This window comes from Bufo gargarizans, chromosome 6 (genome assembly GCF_014858855.1).
Source record: "Bufo gargarizans isolate SCDJY-AF-19 chromosome 6, ASM1485885v1, whole genome shotgun sequence".
In the NCBI taxonomy this organism is placed as follows: domain Eukaryota; kingdom Metazoa; phylum Chordata; class Amphibia; order Anura; family Bufonidae; genus Bufo; species Bufo gargarizans.
In genome coordinates this window covers 163,155,816-163,177,938 of record NC_058085.1, presented here as the reverse complement: position 1 = coordinate 163,177,938, position 22,123 = coordinate 163,155,816, and the positions used below count along the sequence as shown (strand labels likewise).

The window sequence follows — 22,123 nt, the reverse complement described above, 5'->3', positions numbered from 1 at the left end:
TTACCCTGTGGGAGTAATCTGCACAGTGACCCTGTAACGAGAAAAAATAGGGCACATCCTTGTTAAGTCATTAATTATGTACCATGACAGTCAGCAGCTAATTTGCAAGGTTTATATGCATTGTATGGGAGAAAATCCGTATGCATGACCGAATAATTTCTTATCATCAATAAATCCGGCGTCCTAGAATCTCAATTATAGGGTAACCCTGGGACTGTAGAATGCAACTAACAAGAGTGAAGGATCACCAGGCTATAACTAAAAAATGCAAAAAGGCAGCACACTCAAACGTCAGTCAGCTGCTCGTTCAGTAGAGAAGTACGTTGCACCTCCACAGTATGAGGACAAGGGATCGCGATTGCACATCGCTGGCACTATAATAGAAAATGCCTAACAAGAATAGGACAAGTTTTATTTTTTTCCAGAAACTGAAGCATGGATGCGGAAGTGCGGGTACACAAATGCGGAAGTGCGGATACGCAAATGCGGATGCAGACAGCACATTCCGACACCATTGAAAATGAATTGGCGTGCACCCGTTCTGAAAATTTTTGGAACGGATGCGGACCCATTTTCCAGACGTGTGAATGAACCCTTAGGGCTCATGCACACAACAGTATTTTGCGTTCAGTATACTGGCCGTTTTTTTAGTTCAGTATGCGGTACATATACTGAACCATTCATTTCAATGGTTCAGCAAAAAAAAAAAAAGTGTCTTTGTGTACATTCCATTTCTGTACAGTGAAAAGATAGAACATGTCCTATTCTTGTCCGCAAATCACGGTGCTTGGCTCCATTCAAGAAAAAGCGAAATGATCATTTATTTGCCTGCATGAACAGGATCACCAGGTTCATCGAGGTGATCTGCTGCACCTTCAGATGAGCAAATTGTCGGGAACAGGCATTCACAGGAACATTCATTACTGATAATCTGCCCATGTAAACCCACCTTAAAGCCCAAACACAATGTGAATAAAATCCACTACAGCAGAAATGCATCCTGGCATCCTCATGTGACCTGACTGCCTCTCTATGACCTGCAATGCAACACACAATGTGCCTTGCATTATTTAAAGGGCTTCTGTCACCCCACTAAAGTGATTTTTTTTTTTTGGGCTAGTGAAATTAGTTATATTGCGATATATGACAATATAATTGTGTTACTTACTTTGATCCAGCAGTTTCTGCAAAAAACGAAGTTTTATAATATGTAAATTCGGTCTCTACCAGCAAGTAGGGCGTCTACTTGCTGGTAGCTGCTGCAGAAATCAGCCCCCTCGTCGTGTTGATTGACAGGGCCAGCCGGGATCTCCTCCTCCGGCCAGCCTTGTCGGCATTTCAAAAATCGCGCGCCTGTGTGGATTCGGCGCAGGCGCTCTGAGATGAGGAGGCTCGTCTCCTCAGCACTCCCTCAGTGCGCCTGCGCCGATGACGTCTTCTATTTTGGTGATGTCATCGGCGCAGGCGCACTGAGGGAGTTCTGAGGAGACGAGCCTCCTCATCTCAGAGCGCCTGCGCCGAATCCACACAGGCGCGCGATTTTTGAAATGCCGACAGGGCTGGCCGGAGGAGGAGATCCCGGCTGGCCCTGTCAATCAACACGACGAGGGGGCGGATTTCTGCAGCAGCTACCAGCAAGTAGCCGCCCTACTTGCTGGTAGAGACCGAATTTACATATATTAAAACTTCGTTTTTTGCAGAAACTGCTGGATCAAAGTAAGTAACACAATTATATTGTCATATATCGCAATATAACTAATTTCACTAGCCCAAAAAAAAAAAAAAACTTTAGTGGGGTGACAGAAGCCCTTTAACTCCCGTCATAGTCCCATTAGACCCAAAGGAGTGACATACTAATGGCAGCAGACACTGTTCATTGTCTATGTCTGGTATTGCATTTACTTTAATGGCGCTAAGCTGCAATTCCAAACATATGCTAGACATGAGGGGCAAAAAAAAAAAAGCTGATTCGTTTTCTATTTTCCTACAAGTTACACGTTCTTGAACTGAATATTACATGTTTGCAAAGGGTTTGAAATGTGACAGTGTGGCCCCAGAACTATGTTGAAGTAGTTGTACCTCTAACTATGGCTCCACCTAGTGGTGAATTCCTCATTGTAGATTTCAATACAAACTATAGTTAAAATATGTAAATTCAACTGAAACGTAAAACATAATGATGTCTTTATAAATGGAAGCAATGGCTGAGTCCCTGCACATTATGCAGATTATTTAAGATTCAAGTGCCTTGCTGAATGGAAAGTTCATCGTTTTCTTAACTTTGATTCTTAGAATATGAAAGGTCAGCTGTTAAAAGGAGATGGAAAAATAATAAATTTGTCTCCGTTTTTGTAACCTACACTGCAAACCCTTGAGAATATTGTCTTTGTATCAGGAAGGATACTGTCTGGATTGTTATGTGCAGTACCTTAGTTTACTTTCACCTTTCTGGTCAAAGAGCATTGGGTTTATCCTCTCTCATTTGCCAAGTTGCCCCACACCCGGATTGTTCTTGAGCAAAACAGGATTGGTGAAAGAAAACATTGTCATGGGTGAGACAACCCTGAGGACTTCAGGAACAACAATTATCCATTCTTTTTATAATAAAGATTGTTATGTTCCTTAACGTCCACCCATCTTAAATAGGTCCAACATTTTCTCCTGTTAAATGTCTTATTATATCTTTATAGAGGTCAGAGTTACGTTTTCTCTCTGCATAGACATAAAATCAATCCACAGTGAACCACCCCAGGGCATGCTTACCGTCTATAGCTTTATTACTAGGTTCAGTCTAAACAGTATGCAGTAAGCTCCCTCTAGTGGCAGTTCCTATAGGGGAAGATTCATTATTACTGTCTTAAAGGGCTTTTCTGGGATTACTTTAGTTTTTAACACATAGCTTTCATGTAGTTGTTTACCTCATGTTTTTCCTCTAATGTGGACTTTCCTGAACCATTTTCATCATGTAAAGAAATCATTCTGGTTTACTTACATACTGCATGTATCACTTTCCTGTTGCTGTACCCACCCAAACTCAATATGCACTTCTCCTTTGTCTGCCACATCTCCAGCACTGCTACTAACAGTGTCCAGCTAGTGTATAGCTCTTCCCATCTAGCTAGTTACATAGACTGTCCCCTATCACTACCCTTGTTGCTGCTTAGACAGACCCATGGACATAGGTCATCAATGCTGAATTCCCAGAAAACCCCTTTAAACCTAGACAGCTTAATGGTATACAGGCAATCTGAAGTGCCAAACTTATCACAGTGGCTAATTCTGTATGATAGGTTTGCTGTATTTTGCTTTGACGCTGTTACAGGCAGTGGGTGTGGACCCACTGTGCCAACCAACTGGTTTGACTTTAGGCTAGACCTAAGGGCGTTATCCTGGGGTTCCCCTAGTATTCACCATTTAATGTTTATACAGAGATATGGACTTCATTGTAGGGGAGCTATCAGCCCACTACCTTTTGTATTAGTCCCAGTGTAGTTGGCTGCTGACTCACAAGAATCAAAGACACCAGTGCATGGAACTAATGATTAGGAAATACACGCAGTCAGGAAACAGGCAGAGGTCAGGACAGGCAGAGTGCGTACAAATTTGAGGAAGAGTCAGAAAGTCAGTGCAGGTTACACAGGATCAGTATGTTGAATAAGCCCAGAAATCAGACAGACAAATGGTTAATACCTCTTTTACAGGCTCAAGCTAACAAGAGAGACCTAGCAGGATCTGTAGAGACCAAAAGAGATCAATTGCCCAGGCAACGACTGAAGGAAACAGTCCGGTATATATAGGGAGCAGATGATTAGCCATTGGATACAGCCGTGCAGCAGCTCACAGAGCAGAAAAAGATTACCCAGCGCTGAAGACAGAGATATAAGGCATACATGCTCTAATTCACACATAGGAAGCCAACACCTGTGCGCACTGGATAGTGGCAGCTAAGCACTACCATTGCAACAGATGCTTTTGTCTTCCTTATCTCAGTATACAGTAGACCAATATTTTGCAGTTTGGCACATTTTAAGCCATACCCCATTTCTAGACACTTTTCAAAACTGTCATAAAGTGTCTAAAACACATACTAAATGTGATGCAAGTCATATATGCCAGTGTCTTGGGCCAGAAAAAGGCTTAGAAAATTTTCTCTATATCTAAGCAAAAAAATTGTATATTCAGGGGACTCTGTATCTAAAACAACAAAGCTTCAACCTCTGTAAAGATATATTAAGAATTGGATCAGCACCAAACATTGATCCTATAGCTTTAATCTACCCATTCCATTTAGTCACATTGTATCAAGATAAATTCCACTCAGAATTGTGTTTGCATTTTGTATCAGACAATATTTTCGATCCCAGCACGGCTGTGCTCGGTCATAGATCCAACATTTTACCAGAAGCAATGGGCAGCCATTCTACGCGCCTGACGATAGTCTACAGGGGAGTTTCTCGGAAGGCAGCAGCTTGGCAAGTCTAGAAGCAGTTTGGATTTAGCACCCGTCACCATCACCATGTATTGGACATCATAGCACTTGACAATGGAACAACCTTAAAGTGAACATAAAAGTCATTTAAAGTTCTTACCTTCTCTCCTTTAACACCTGTAGCACCCTAACAAAAGAAAAAATAGGATTTAAAAAAAATGAACAAAATCAAACTAATAAGAGTTTTAATCCTATTATGCACTTACTAGATGTCCCTTTGGGCCAGGAGGACCCTGCCAAGAAAAAAAAAAGCATTTTATTTTTATTAATTTATGGCAATTACATAAATCATCCATAATTATCAAGCAAAACAATGGGGGTCATTTGCTATATGAGAATATGGGACACTTAATTTACTTGTAAATAAGCATGTAACACTGTAATAGTTCTGTACAATACTTGGTATTAGCTCCAGAAATAAGAAGCAGCTTCTCTCTATTTATTCTGTGTGTAATTGACTAATTACTTGTCAATGTTTTTAACTCATCGGCATAGCGAATATTTACCATTTAGAATAAATTAATCACTTGTATATGTCAGGAACAGGAAAAGTGTAATAATGGTCATTCATTTGCAAACCACATCTTGTCTAGTAATTATGTTTGGTGTTAATTTGAGGTCACATTTATACAAATCCATAGTCTGGCCGTATTGAGTGATACATGGCTCAGCACCAAACATTTAGTAATAACCCTGTATAATTTGTATTTTACGTTGGCAGATTCTACTTACATGTAGAAAAAGTTTTTGAATGTCAGCTATATAAACAATTGAGCACAAATTGCCGCTATTTGAGACTCATATTAGCTCAATCATACGTTCCATGCTTCTGTTCAGCACTTATAAAAATATACCTTTCACAGTGTGATTTAAGCTGGGGATATTGGAATGCCATTACAGATAATTGGTTGATTTAACCTTTCCCTGATTTGCAGACATAAAAGTACCTTTTTCTCATTTTATGCGTAAAAGTGCACTACAGAGAAAATCTTCGAGAAAGCAAGGGATGCACATTATGGCCTCACAGACAAGTGGCACCTAAATGGACTACAATCATCAATGAAACAAAGGAATTAAATTCTTGTATGTGAATGTCCAAGCTAATCGTCTATCCAGATGTATAACAATGAGATTGATAAATCATACAGAGCAAGGACTTAAGACCAACATGCACATATTAGAAAAGTCAGATGAACCTGCCGATTCAGGTGTGATGGCCAACTATATATTTTTTATGGGGCTTCCCGAATCTTCCCTGACAGATTATGTTGTGGGAAAGAGGGATTAGACATGTTGGACTGTAATGCCTGCTCCTTTTCTACCGGTGGGAGATAAGCTGCTGACAGAGATCTCTGAAAGAGTCTTACATCTCACTCCCCATTCACAATACATACATGATTCGCTGAATTGATCTTGAAATTGTATGGGGAAAGCGATGAGAGGTAGCGGTTGGCTGAACGGAGGTTCAGGTTTGGACACCTTCAATAGGGTAGGTTCCACTGCTTTGAAAGAACAGCTCCTGTTTTGCTGGACTCAGACCCTCCATGCATTACATAGTCAACCAATCATTGATAGGTCCATGCATGAAGGGCATTTTTTTGTACAGTTCTGCCTAATCAAAAAACTATGCCCAATAATGGCTGCATTTCTACTTTGCCATATTGATGGATGAATGGCTCATAAAAAATGTAGGGACACAGGACAACATTCTCCATGACATGTCATGGCCCTTCACATAAAAACATGACATGGATAGCACTAAAATATAATGAAAGCATTGCTTCTAGTGAGAATACAGTGACCCAGAAAGCCTCCATTTGTCAGCACACAGAGTCATATCTCCAGTTCCAGAGTTTTTCCATTTGCATGAACCCTTACAAGGATTAAGACCTCTGGACTAGTAAATTTCTACTACTCATCTCGTTTCTTCCTTCCAGTATTGTTTATATAACGTCTAATAAAAATCTGCAATTTCCACTAGTGTCCTGAAGAACAGTGGGTGACAACCAGGGACATTAAGAACACTGTATTTCTGGAAGTGATAAAGTTGACATCTTGTTACTGCCACTTCCATGTTCTACAATTTAAAATAGAATTATCACCTCCTGTCCTTAAGGTCATCTAGACATCACAAAAAGACTCAGCATAATAAACATTATCCTACTGCAAGATGTGTAAATGTAATGTTTGGACACATCCAGTCTAGACAAACATGGGTGTAATAATGGTGCACGTGTCATATTTGATATATAATGCATGCTTCAGGAAGTGGGAGAAGTCATACACATTGCTTTGTTTTACCTTTCTAAAGGGAAAAACATGTTCCAGGACCATGCTGTTTCCGTACAGCTATCAATTTTAAAGATCTTAAATTCATAATTCACATCTCCATGAAATGATACCATATCACAGCTGCTGTTGACTAAACACTATATCAGGAGACTACCCCAGATGTCCCAAGAGTGGGAAGAACATGGAGCAGTTTTCCCAAAATGAGGTGTACAGAGCTATACACTTCCTAAATGAATTACTCAAAAGTGGAAAGATGACAATTGTGGATAGTTAATACAAAACAATGAAGGTACCATTGTGAAGATCTACTATGGGTTAGGCCAACAGCATAGAATCATAGATACTTTAGGAGGGATAATAACACAGTGTTTTCTTTTATAATTTTTTTTCCTAATCTCAGGCATGTTTAATCCAGATTTTCAGACATTATATAATATGCACTTCAGTGATATCCAACAACAGTCAATTGAGGGAGTGTTTAATCTGAAGGTCTGTAAAATTGTGGCTACATTCAATCCACGGACACCTAATTGATTTCTATGGAAACTATGTAGGGCTTAAAGGAGATTTCTGACCTAGGAAGACAGAAACTGTATCCAGTTAAAAAAAAATATATATAACAACACTAACTTGTCCTCAGTCTCGCTATTTCTATCTTGCTGCCCTGTTCTTGGACACTTCTGGCCCCTGCCATGTCGAAACCGGCTTGGTCCCATGACTATTGCAGCTGATCACTAGCCTGAATGGTCACATATGCTTGAATGGCACATCACGAGTAGTGACTAGCATGTGACCTCTGTGATCAGAGATTGGCCACATTAGTCTCATGAACAAGCCATTTCTGGTCTGGCGGGGACTGAAAGTGAATGTTTAGTATTTTTTAACTGGGCAATGGGTCCATTGGGGTTGTCATCTCCTAGGCCAAGCAGACTAATTCCCCTGTGGTGGAACTTAAGGGAAATTGAACACTTTCTAGTTTTTTATACGTGACTTCTGGAGGTTTCAGCAGTAGGATACAGTACCTTGTGATCAACACTTTATACCGGCCTAAAAAAGGGGTACAAGGGGATTATGAAAATTGGACAATCCATTCAATGTGCACTTATTGAGTTTCATAGGCTTGGGTCCTCGATTGTTACATGCCTAGGGCCATCTTCTACTCTCAATATCAAACACCTTAGTTTAACCCCAAGAACTGTAAATGACATGTATCACCATGAAAAATATATTTCTGACATTTGGATGATCACTGCTTTTTGCTCCTGGACATTGATTTATTAGGGTGGATGCCCTCATAAAACACCTCAGTAGATCCTGTAAATACTGTTCCCTCTCTAATAAAGGGTCCACTATGGGTTAATGGCTTTGTTTGAAGTTGAATGGACAGACTTTCAGAGGTGTCTGGGAACAGAATGATTTCATTTACAGCTGTTAGCTGGGTAACAAAAGCTCACACTTCTCATAAATGGCAAAATCTGGGACATTTGAATTGTTAATAGAGGACCATGAGTGCACCACACTGTAAAGAAATTACAGCCCCCAAATATGTATTTATAATGGGAATTTTATGTGCTATAGACAGATTCATTAAAGGGGCCATTACTGGAGGAATTTGAGCGTAATAATTATTTATTGTGGGACCGGAACAGTGACTTCATCACAGCAGCGGGACTCTTGATGCGAAATATATCACACAGGGCACTTAATGTTAACCAGAACCGCAATATGGAAATATAGATTTGTGTTAATAATAGGACATTTCACATTACACAATGTACAGGGCCTTTTAGTATGTTGGTTCTTAGGGCAGGTTATTAGGTGTCACACATGGAATACATTTTTCTGAAAATGTTTGTAGAAGAAAAGTATAACTACATGAGTACACCTGTAAATCAGATGTATTTTCATATTCTTGCTGATTCAATGTAACCGTTGATTTTCTATTTTCATATTTGTTGAGAATAATATAATGAGAGATAACTATGAGTAGAGATGAGTATGAAATTACCCAAAAATTTGGTTTCCAACTAATCCAATTTTTGGGGGATTCATCCCAAATCGCACAACATGGCAGACACTGTTTTACAGTTCAGAACACAAATAAGAAGTCATTGTCCATAAAAAAAAGGGTAATTTTGTGAACCACTTAAAAAAAATCTGACAGTGTGGCATGTTACTAAACAAGCTGTTTGTTAGCACTGGCTACCATATGTCTACACATAGATATATATGCTGCTACCACTTTGTCATTACTAATGCTGTCTTGGCATTAAAGACCTTGAAAGGGGTTGGATACAAGCCTAGGAGACCACAGATTTTATAGGGTAAATGGGGCACTTTTAATTTGCACCAATTATTAAGACTGAATCGAATTTGACGGATGATTCGACTGAATTAGACCCAAAGATTTTTTGGGAAAATTCACTCATCTCTAACTATGAATCAGTTAGTAGGTGCAATTACCAAAGTATAAACATCTCCAATAAAAATAAAGGAATTCATTTTTTTTCTCCCCAAAAATAGCACCAGTCTTCTTCTATGGGTAGAAATAGTCGATAGACAATGGTGCAACTCTTTTTGGGAGAGAAAAAAAACTACTAATATTTGTTTCTAATTCTGAATATCCTTGTACAACCCCTTAGGGTACAGTTACGTTGGTCATACCCTGACACTGTATGTTAGTAATATTTCACCCACTGTATCATCGTGTTAGGTAAGATAATACACAAGAGTGAAACTACTCTGTTGAAATATCCATGGTTGTCAACCCATTTTCTTTCATGTGTGAGGATACATGGCTGGCAATTTATGGTTGCCAGCCTGTCCAATTTCTACACAGGCAATAACAAATGAGGCCATTAGGGGCCTGATATCTCTTTCAGCTGTATGTCATACATGGACGTTACAAACAGGCCCATAATGACCTCATTTTTCATGGCCTGGCAGTGAAAATAACAGACAGGTCAGCTATCACGAGTAAGTGTGAATCAAAGTTAACATAAAGGGGAAGGCTTCCGATAAATTAAATAAATAATGAATATATTATATTATTGAAGGGGTATTCCGTTGGGTAAAATGTATCCCCTATCAACAGGATATGGGATAACTATCAGATCGGTGGGGGTCCTACCACTGGGACCCCCACTGATCTTAAGAACAGGAGACCCGTACCCCCTGTAGGCTCTCTGCTACTATCCTGAAATGACCGAAGTGGTCGGTCACACATGTGCACGGCCGCTCCATTCATTTCTATGGGAGTTTAGGAGATAGCTGAGTACTGTCACTGGAACTCCCAAAGAAATCAATGTAGCAGGTGACACTCCGGTCATTTCATGGGAGAAACAAGGGGCTTTCAGGGAGTATAAGGCCCCCGTTCTCATGATCTGTGGGGGTCTCAGCGGTAGGACCCCTACCGATCTAATAGTTATCCCCTTTCCTGTGTATAGGGGATAATTTTTACCTACCGGAATACCCCTTTAAGAGGCAGCAAGGTTGTGCAGGCACTTTTTAGGACATAACATATGCAGTGAAACAGAAATATAAACTTTCCTGTTTTGGATCAAAATAAATATAACATTTTATTTATTTCCTGAGAATAGGGGATAACTTTTACCTACCAGTATACACCTTTAATTTTGGACTAACTAAAACCAAGTTTGCGCTTTTCAACCCATGCCGAATTGCCAACAGTGCCACTATGCACAAATCTATCTAATATACATGTGCACTAAAACCATACCACAGTAATTCCTGTTGAACTCACCAGATCACCTTTTTCCCCTTTTTGCCCAGGATGACCCTACAATGTGAAGAACATGAAATATGCAGTAAATGACATGAACAAATTTGTGTAATGTAATCCTCCGCGATAGCTAAATCTACGTCTGAAAACACAAGCTCTTCCACTGAGGTGAGGGTATTATGTTGAGCATGTCACCCGCTGCTATAGCCCATAAAATCAGTATGTTTATTGTAACCTCAACTCAACTGGGTAGAATACAATTGGTGTCCCGTGTGCCCTCTCTTCTCTGACCTTGTCACTAGAGTTATTAGGCCTGAGTTATGCAGATTATTTATGGAGTGACAACTCATAGCTGAGAGCTGCAGAAAGGTATAAAATGGTTTGTTAAAATCAGAAGGGCAGAAAATATTGGCGAGGACTGACCAGCCGAGGACTGACCAGCCATGTATCCAGGAGCTGTTAGATGAAATGTTTCACGTTATTTTTTACTCCATGCAAAGCGTCAAGCATTTAGATGCCATACGTTTTAGTACACTATAGATCATGCTCAGACTGGAACCAGCTAAGTAAAATGGTTAGAATTGTTCTCAACAAGCAACCCAGAGAAGGGGCCACAGTCATGCTGCTAATTCTGGAGAGGAATTTCATTCTCACTAAGTGACCCCACTGTACAAGTGACATTTTTTGGATACTCAATACTTGCAGCAATAACCTTGAGTGTATGTTTCCATCATAAAAGTTACTGAAGAAAGCTGGGAACTGAGAAGTTTAGGAAATGGATCTGCCACAGACTTAGGGCTCATGCACACGAACATATTTTCTTTCCGTGTCCATTCCGTTTTTTTGCGGACCGTACACGGAACCATTCATTTCAATGGGTCCGCAAAAACAAACTAAAGTTACTTTGTGTGCATTCCGTTTCCGTATGTCCGTATTTCTGTTCTGCAAAAAAATAGAACATATCCTATTATTGCCCGTATTACGGACAAAGATAGTACTGTTCTATTAGGGGCCAGCTGTTTCGTTCCGCATGGAACGCATGGATGTCATCCGTATTTTTTGCGGAACACAAAATCCATACGGTCGTGTGCATGTGCCCTAAGTCTGACATAAATGACTAGTATCATATTCTACATAGACTAGCTACCCAATTAGACACTTACAGACTTGCCGTCTAATCCTATTGGGCCCTGGAATACAAATAAAAGATACATATGAGCACTTACAGATCTCACCATTTACGCATCATATACATGGGAGTAGTGCTGTGTACCCAGAAGATGTCACATAAGCATTATTACTATATATTAAACCAAAAACAACCACTCATTCACTCGCAACCCTATCAGTACTCGACACAATGGCAATAACATTTCCATTGGTGTTAATTGATGACAGCTTTGAAAAATATTACATTTAAAGGGATTTTCTCCAGTAACCGGCATAAATCTTTTCCATGGCTTTTGTCAAGTTTTACATCCCAGCCTCATGTACTTAAAGGTGTTGTACCATTAAGACAACTTAACCCCTATCCACAGTATAGAGGATACGTCTGAACAGCAGGGGCCCCCATCTATCACAAGAACAGGAGCTTGTGCTCCCCAATTCCTTGGAGTGTCAGACGCATATGCATGTCCCCCACTCCATTCAACTCTATGGGACTGCTCTGCTGTAGATAGTAGACTTCAAGTACATGTGACCGCCACTCTATTCAAACGAGGAAGCATAGGCCCTTGTTCTTTTGATCACTGGGGGTCCCAGCGCTTGGACTGTACCATCCTATTCAGAAATATCCCTTATCGTGTGGTTAGAGGATAAGTTGTCTTAACAGTGATGAGCTGTAATACTAGACATAGCCTAAGAGTGGCTGTTTCAAAAAAATAGGCAAACTTTTTTTTCTTTTAAGCTAGGGTCATACTTAAATTTTGCCACAGAGTTGAAGGAGTCATGCCAGGTTTTGAAGTTATTTCTTATCTGGCGGCCCATAGAGAATGAATTGTTCAGCAGGGCACATGCTTCATCAGATCCGGGGGAATGGGATCCTCATTCTTGAGATCCATAGGCTTCCCAGTGGTTGGACCCCAACTAGTCCTGAAAATGGAGGTCCCGTGCCCCAGATCTGATGAAGTGATAGGTCAAGCTGCTCTATTCATTCTCTAAAGCACTGTCATAAATAAGTGCTGTACTCGCCTATCTTTGATGGTCCAATAGAAAAATAGTGGAGTAGCAAGGTGCATGCTTGACCAGTCACTCCATCAGATTGGGAGAACGGAACCCCCGTTCTCAGAATTGGTAGCGGTCTAAGTGTTCAAACCTCCACTGATCAGTTAGTTACCCCCTATCCTGTGGATAGGGGGTAACTTCAAATCTTGGTACAACCCTTTTGAGGTATATAGATTTTTTATGTCACACAAAAAACAATAAAAAAGCATGCGACAGAAGGCAACCAGATGCCTATACAGATCCTTTTGTCATTAACTTCCAATGGGGAAAAAAGTATACTGGACTATTCACACTGCATTTGACAGTGTACAGTATGCCAGATGTATGCATGCTGATGTAAACCTCTGAGATATAGCCACATGGTAGCATATGTTGCCCACAGGCTCTCGGGTTTAAAAATAAGACTCAACAAATATACAGTATGCCAAGATTTCAAACAACTGAGAAAAGGTGAACCAATGTTTACCAGCCTGACGGAGGCTGAAAAGACAGCTATGTCTGTAAGCCGCAGGTGCATATGACACTGCAAACAGACACTGCAGTCTGAATTTAATCTACACCTGGATATTGTTTTTGTCAGGACAGAAACGTGAAGCCTGCCAAGTTATCTCCTGTCAAAAAACAGTATCCAGACCATATAGTCTTTCTTTTTGGAATGGAAGTCAATGGCGGCAGGATCCACCTGTATGGGCATCCAGTAGCATTCTTTTCTAGCAGTGTACTTTTGGGGCAAAAAATTTACATTTTTGAGAAATAAGTACATGAATAAATATGTAATTTTGATGTAAAGAAAAAACAAAATAGCTTCATTAAAATGAATTGCATAACTTAACTAATGAATGAAGCTTTCATCATGCTCAACAAAATGGATAAACCAAAAAACACAAGAAACACATAAAAGTTTTTTTCCCACTGCAATCATGCAATCAATGCAATAAAACACAATAGTATTATGAAAATTATATAAAAATACATGAACAAAGATAAAAACATGCTGCAGAATATGATAAATAAATATGTGGATGTCCATGGCTACATTTATGGGGGGGGGGGGGTCACAGAAAACAAATAATAATGCATTAATATTAGTGCATTATTATTTGTTTTCTGTGATTTTTTTTCATAATTGTAGCCATGGACATCCACATATTTATTTATCATATAGTGCAGGATGTTTTTATCTTTGTTCATCTCTTTTCTGTGATTTTTGTTTAGTTTGTAGTATAAGTTTGAGGGAGTGGCACCTTCAAGTGTGAATACGCTCCTATTTTATCCTGCGAGTAGCATTGTGCACTTTTGCCCTTCCTATCAAACAAGCCTCCTTGATTAGGTGGTACATATGGGTATGTTTGCTCCTCCTCCCATTGGTTGCTGGATGCACATAGAGGTGACTAGGAGCAGCACACTATATGTGCATAGTCTGCGCTTCTGAACATAGATGCCCAACAGTATAGGTAGGTTTAGCGTAGGACCCGCCTGACTGAGATCACCTTGGCGCTTGGTAGGGGGGAACAGATGTGTTTTGTTCAAAATATATTGGCTAAGAGTCTCAGGTTTTATTATATCAGAATTAGGGCTTAGTCTAAATATAATGCTTGTATCTATTGTATTATGGCATTATTATTTAAATATAAAAATACATGTATTAACTATAGTGTTGTTCATAGTAACATTCAAGGTTAGAAATCATTAACAAGCATTGGATATGTTGCCATGGGCAAATCAAGTTGTAGATTTTTGTACTCCTTTTGTACCATATCTCCTTGGTAAAGAAAAAAAAATACCTGGTATTAAAAAAACAAATATAATATTAACCAAAATGTAAATGTATGTCCACTTTGATTAACTGTATTGATTGAGACTTCCATGACTTACTGGGAATCCAGGAAACCCTCGAGTTCCAGGCTGGCCCTGTAAAGAGAAATGAGATCTTAGGCTTTGGAAAATAACATTAAAACATTAACAAATGTGATTTTAGTTAGCACAGGCCCACAACATTAAAACTTTTCAAGCAGAATTAATCTATACAAAAATAACTACTAAATACATTGCCTTAGGCTACTTTCATACTAGCGGCACGGACCTCCAGCAGGCTGTTCCGTCGAGTGAACAGACTGTCGGATCTGTCCTGCCGCTAATGACCGTGTGCCCCCGGACTGACGCACCGTCCCCATTGACTATAAGAGAGGCTGCCGGAATAAATGTCGGACATGTCATAGTTTTATTTCGGCAGCCTCTCGCCATGCGCTGCCGTGCCTCGCCGTAACTCCACCCTCACCCCTATTATAGTCAATGGGGACGGAGCAGCAGTCCGGGGGCACACGGTCACTAGCGGCAGGACTGATCCGACAGGCTGTTCACCCGACGGAACACCCTGCCGGAGGTCTGTGCCGCTAGTGTGAAAGTAGCCTAATTTGTTCTATTCCCAAGCTACAGCTTGCATTATGGTTCAGAGCAACATTCGCAATTATGTGAGTTTCAGAGCTGAAATCTCAGCATTCCTCTCAGTTATATACACCGATCGGTCATATTATCAAAACCAGTGACAGATAAAGTGAATAAGATTAATTATTTTATGACAGTGGCACCTTTCAAGTGGTAGGATATATTAGACAGCAAGTTCATAATCAGTTCTTGAAGTTGATGTGTTGGACGTTGGAAAACTGGGCACGGATCTGATCGAATTTAACAAGGGCTGAATTGCAATGACTAGTTGATTGGGTCAAAATATCTCCAAAGCGGCAGGTCTTGTGGGGTACATGATGTAGTGGTTAACTTAGTATCTACCAAAAGTGACCCAGGGGAGCAAAAACATTGAACCCAGCAGTTCAAGGCTCTTTAATACGCTCTTTCATGGCAGCTCAAGGCTCTTTAATATGCGTGGGAAGCAGGAGCTAGCCATCCAGGTTTGTAGCATAAACTGAAAAAGTTAATGCTGGATTTGATATAAAAGTTTCAGAACACACAGTGCATCACGGATCTTGATGCATGTGGGGAAGAATGTGTAGCTACAGACTGGTCACAATGGCCATGCTGACCCTGTCTACCGACAAAAGCTCCTATAATAGGCATGTGCATATCATATCCAGACCATGAAGCAATAGATGAAGGTGGCGCAGTCTGATGCATAATGTGTTTTTTTTATATAGTGTAGATGGCTATCTGCACCTTCATCACTTACCTGGGAAAAACATGGCATGAAGATGCACTAAGGGAAAAAGACAAACTAGAAGAGGTGGCCTGATGGTCTGGGTAATTCTCTGTTGTGAATTCCTGGGTCCTGGCATTCATGTGTGTACTTTTACATATATGCCCTACCTAAACATTGAGACCAAGCACATTCCTTCAAGGTAGCAGTATTCCCTAACATCAGTGGTCTATTTCAGAAGAATAATACTCTCTGCCACATTGCCAAAATTTAAGGGTTTGAGGAACATGAAAATGCTCTAAGATGTTGACTTGGCCTCTGAATTACCCAGATCTCAATCCAATAGATGATCTGTACGATGTGCTGGGCAAACAAGTCTAATCTGTGGAGTCCCAACTTGAAAACTTATAGGGGCACATTTATTAAGACCGGCGTCTAAAATGCCTCTAAAACCCCTAAACCCGGTGGTGTATCCGTTGGAGTTATGAAGAGGTGCGGGCCTCTAAAGAACTTCAGAGGATCATCCATCACTTCAAAATGTGAGAAAGCTTCCTAGCTGTCTTACATTCAGACCTTTTTCTACACCTGCCTGCCCGTTCACCCACGCCACCCACCCCCCCCCCCCTTTTTGCGGCACAAAGAACCCTTTCTTCACAATTTGCACCAGAAATACACCTAATTGAGACTAATTTCTGTTTTATAAATGACCCCATACTCCTTAATGGATCTCCTGCTAACGTCTTAGTGCCATACACCACAGGATACCTTCAGAGGTCTTGTGGAGTCCATCCTTTTCTAAAGAGCGCTGTTTGGGTGACACAAGAGGGACCTACACAATATTTGTTGAGTGGTTTAATTGTTATTATTGATCGGTGTATGTCTATACTTTGAAAATGTACATGAACGCAGCTATGTTAAGATAGTTGTAAAATGATTTAATTTACTATATATTAAATGCAGTGATATACAGCAACTGCAATAGTTTACATTTGAATCATTTCTTGTGGATATTCCATTTTCAAGTAAACATTTCTATCTAATATTTAGCAGGAATGTGATTGCCCCAATTACTTGTTTAATATATTTATTATTGTTCTCATTACTTCATGACCTGCAGTAAACACTAGCAATGTCACCCATGAAGAAGACAGGGCTAATTGCTCACATAAATGAATATATGCACTCATTTGGAAGGCCGATGTTTACCCATTTCTGTTAGTAATCCTCATTAGGACCATTTGTCATGCATTAGCTGCTCTTAAAACATGGATTCCAGACAAATGGTGGGAGATCATATCACAGGAGGAGGGGAATGTTTCTATCTAGGTAACAAACAACATCTTTATTTTAAGACCAAGTTGTCTTTTAGGGGCTATTGTGGCTTCAGTTGGAGACTGACATACTCATCTACAGTATGTTGACAACTTAAAGGAGTTCTCAGGAAATTATGAAAAACACCCGCAACCAACTCATCTTAGAATGTGATTAAGGCTACTTTCTCGCGTTCGGTGCAGATCCGTCATGAATCTGCACAGATTGATCCGTTCAGATAATGCAACCGCTGCAAGCAGCGTTTTGGTGTCCGCCTCCAAAGCGGAACGGAGACTGAACTTATGCAAACTGATGCATTCTGAGCGGATCCTTTTCCATTCAGAATGCATTAGGGCAAAACTGCTCCATTTTGGACCACTTGTGAGAGCCCTGAACGGAAACCAAAACGCCAGTGTGAAAGCAGCCTAAGATAGGTTGCCTCCACTTACAGAGCTGCCTAGGAGGGGTAATAAGATAGGTCCTCACTACACACTGCGCGCTAGTGCCCACATATATTCCACATTGGTGAGCGTTTATCATACATATCATGCATATCATACAAAGGATTGCTCCACTACTCTCTATATTGTAGAGTATGAACTCTATTCAACAATAGACAGTAATGACGTGATCCTGTGTGTGACATGCCATCGTGGCTGACCAGCCTCACAGGAACAGGAAGGAGGAATGCTATCCTACTCACCCATTAAATACTTGTACCCTTTAGACACATCTATGGATAGGGGTATAAAAACAAACCATCCCTCATTTGTAGCCAGAGTCTTGGGGCTGAATTTTACCAAAGGTTATATTACAAATTGTGATTTTAGACAATCTGTTTCTTTTTTGAGGGTCCCTCAAGAAAAAGCTAATCACAAAATATCCTGCTACTTGGAATGGCAGTCAACCTCCAATGTGTAATCTGCAGAAGACATTCAATATCTGTGCTGCGCCACCAAAGGGGAAATGAAGCATTACACAATGGGATAAAAGAGATGTTGGATTTTCCAGGTACCCTTTGTAACTATTTTCCACTAGGTTAATAGATGAGAGATCTCCTTCAATTAACTAAACAATTCCCTTATAGTACATTTGAAAATGGGTTTTCTAAATCTGTTAACACCTTTTGGAACATAAAAAAAAAAAAAAAACAATTAGTGTCTGCCATGTGCTTCTACCACTCACATGATTGAGATGTGTATTTGCCAAGTCATGGGGCACTCAGCAAAGCAGTTGTGATTATGCTTACTTTTAGGACTCTTACATGAAGGATTAAAGACTTGGCTGTTAATGAATGTAAAAAGAAAAATCTGGACCCAAATTGAACTATATTTGTCTTCGTTCTTCTTAAGGCCCATGTTGTGATAATGATGGCTTCCATTTACAGAGAGATCATAGCCTTCAGCTTGCTAATAAAGCATTTTTTCATCTTTGGATTCAGTATATTTGTGAACAGTGGAAACACTATCTCCAGAAAGTCCTGCAAACACTTTCTTAACAAATAAATCCCAAAACACGATATTCACCCATTTACATGAAGACATATTTAAAAGTGAAATATTTACTATATTGTCTAATGTATTCTTACCAAATTTACAACCCCAAGTACATACTAATATCGGAATGAAATGAATAGCTGCTGGTCCTAGGTGGCCAGTGGCCAAAACCAACAAATAAATCTTGCCTTAGCACCAATTTAATTTTTATTCTACAGAAAATGATATAAATCACATAATAAATAAAGAACCAATGACAAAATATACAAAATGATCAAGTTTATAAGACCAACAGCAAAGGAGGAAGCCAGCCAAGAGCTGTAAACTATCCTTATTTTCCTACTTAGGTAGAAGTACATGTCTTAATAAAGCACGGAACAACTTATTGTCCCTTGATTTAACTGCACGGAAGCTTCAGTAACAGGCCTGTAAGTGCGGAGGACTTCCTCTGGGATTTGCTGCCTACTGTTCACAATACACACATTATTCACACAGGTCTGCTAGCTAATTCTTAATGGTCTTGTGTCTTGCCCTTGAGGCAGTTGCATTTACTGTCACATCTCCAAAAAGCGCATCCTGATCCAATTATCAAAAACATATTTTATGATTTTAAAGTTAGATATTTTTAAAGGATCACTACTTAAAGCATTATATATAAGCCCCCTTACTATGCATAATTGAAGTTAAAAGTCTAAAATTACAACTGCTCCTAATAAGAAAAGCAGAAAAAAATATTGTGTATATTGCATGTCTACCAGTGTTTTTCGTGACAAAAGTCTCCTGCCAGTCCAACCTTTTCTGAGGAGTATCACATGGATCCTAATTGCAGTCTACAGCATATTTCTACATATTCGCTATCTTTAATAGTTACAGTTGATGTGTAGTTGATGATTTGGATGCACAAGACAGAAAAAAAACAAATCAAGGACAAATGTTGTCGAGGGGGTCAATGTTTCAGAGCACCTAAATGCATTTAAGCCCCTAATAGTCCTCTATAGAGTTAGGGTAAAAAGTTATGCTTTTTATATTTCTCCTTCAAGTTGCAGTTTGCAAAATTAGATATGTTCTACTATAAACCTATTCAGATATAATATTGTCAGAAATCATGATGTGATTCTGTAAGAGCTTGTCATACTGAAATTCTTATTAGCAATGCATCCATAGAAGATCTCCATCAGTATTGTTGTATTAAAATGAAATTCCTGCGTACCCAGTACAGTTCTGCTAGTTAACTTATATCCAGGTAAACTCATTACCCTCAGGTTCCAATGGTAAAGGAAAAAATGATTCACTGATTTGTACCTAGAATCTAAATAGGCATTGTATGTTTTCTCTCTTTGCTATTCTTTGTCATGCACTACCCCCTCAGGCCGTGCATAATTAAGCATCTTGAATGGAAAAATTGGGAAGGATGGGATTAGACTGTCTATCATTTTGCGTAATACTATTGCAAAACCAGATGAGACTCCTACATGTGATTCCATTATGACTTAGAGGCTGAATGGTTCCAATCGAGTGGCTGATGTTTTATATTCACCATAAGACACATAAACTTGTGTTTAAAAGTTTTAAACATGCCCTGTAGAACAACCTGAAAATCAGAAAGTGAACAATAAACAGCTTTAAATACGAAAAGTTGAAACGCCTAATGTCACTTGGTACAGCATTGCCTTGCAGAACCTAGAAACTTACAGGAGGGCCACGGGGTCCTATAACAGACATTCCCGATTCTCCCGGAGCTCCCTGCAGAGAGACAGCAGACAGAAAGAATAAGGATGAGACAACACAGAGGAGCAGACAACCACATGAGATAAAGAGGACAGACAATACATCAGTCTAAGTAGGTGCAGGGAGCAAAATGCCCGGGGAATAGTTCGACGGTTAGCAAAGGAATGAAAGGAAAATAGGATAATGAGCATCATTCAATTCATAGAAAATTCTATAACTGTTATCCTATAAATTTTATATCACTCTTTAACATAATTTTTCTTTAGTGAAAACCCTTTAAGAAACCAAGGATAATGAGGATTTCATATTGCAGAACAGAGATACCCTATATCAGTCCCTGTAGATCTTTCCTACCCTGGGAGGGGACTAGCTATATGTTATCTGTGTCATACAAAAAACTGCAATTAGCTGCTACAATGTAGAAACCATACTGTAACCGTAAATATGCAGAGCACACACCTGTTATGACATACAATTAGAGAGCACATACAAACACAAAATGTTATGGATAGTGTTGAGTGAACTTGTGTTTTAAGTTCTGCGTCCAAAGTTCGGGTTTGGGGTATCGAAGAATCCCGTTATGAATTCCATATGGTCCGTGGTAGCGGAATCCATAACAGGATTCTTCGATAACCCGAACCCGAACTTTGGACGCAGAACTTAAAACACAAGTTCGCTCAACACTAGTTAAATTAATGGAATTAAAGTCCCTGAGCATAGGGCAGATAATCCCAAATAAGCCTTCACAGGAACATTGGTACGGTCATCTCAATCATAGTTTGCCGGAAGCAGATCCTGCAGTCTAAACAGCACTCTGCTGCTGGCAAACAATGATTCTGTATGGGGGCAAGTGATTCGTTAGCGATCGCTCCTGCTCATACCATGGAGGAGATTGCTGCATGTTGCTCCTTCCTGATGAGCAAGTGATTGTCGGGAAGAAACACTTCCTTCCCGATAATCATCTGCTCAATTGAGCAGTGTAAAGAGGCCTTTACAAGTAAAGAAAGGAATTTGCTGAATGTGGATCTTGCAGATCAGAAGATGGGTTAATTCATACCATCATATGTGACAAATTTGGTAGAAGCCTGGTCTGGTTCTTTCCTTGCTGTTTGCTAATGTTACCTTATGAAGAGACAGTCCAGTTTAAGTTCCCTCCACCTATTGGAGAAGACAAGAGCTGGAGTCCCCTACTCTTGGAACCCAATAGGAGTGGCATGAGTTGCATCTATGTTACTGTACATACAGATGTTTTTCCACTGCTATCTTCCTGTGATTTTTCTGAAAGGTAAGTAAGCACATATCTGTACACTGCTTTGTCAGACATCAATCTCAATTCCGTATCTTCCATAGATATGTGATTTAGTAAGACCATAATGATACTCATAGTATCATATGTGGAATGTTATTCTAATTTGGAGAAATTTTCATCAGGATATTAGAAATCACAGCTATTATTCCTTTATCCCAGCGCTGGTACAGCAATTAATTTTATACATTCATGCATGTTTAATTGGATCGAGGCAGCCGATATCCTTTTAGGTACTTAGCAGCGGCTCTGTATACCATTTGCTTACAGAGATAGGAAAGTGACTCACTGACAGCGCAGGTACAACCATATTATACTTACTATTATTTTTTTTAGCTCTCATAGCTAGGGATGAGCGAACCCGTGGAAGTTCAGGTTCACCGGGTTC

At 39.7% G+C, this 22,123-nt stretch overlaps 1 protein-coding gene across 5 annotated transcripts in view; it reads right to left on the bottom strand.

Moving 5' to 3' along the window:
• Positions 1-22,123, bottom strand: part of COL13A1 (collagen type XIII alpha 1 chain) — a 286,336-nt gene that overhangs the window by 125,413 nt on the left and 138,800 nt on the right. For all 5 annotated transcript variants that reach the window (XM_044299207.1, XM_044299209.1, XM_044299208.1 and 2 more), the window contains exons 8-14: positions 20,394-20,444; positions 14,622-14,657; positions 11,687-11,713; positions 10,545-10,580; positions 4,696-4,722; positions 4,590-4,616; positions 5-31 (exon numbers count right to left, since the gene is read on the bottom strand). In XM_044299207.1, the coding sequence (XP_044155142.1) occupies positions 5-31; positions 4,590-4,616; positions 4,696-4,722; positions 10,545-10,580; positions 11,687-11,713; positions 14,622-14,657; positions 20,394-20,444 (231 nt within the window). The remainder of the gene's footprint in view (positions 1-4; positions 32-4,589; positions 4,617-4,695; positions 4,723-10,544; positions 10,581-11,686; positions 11,714-14,621; positions 14,658-20,393; positions 20,445-22,123) is intronic.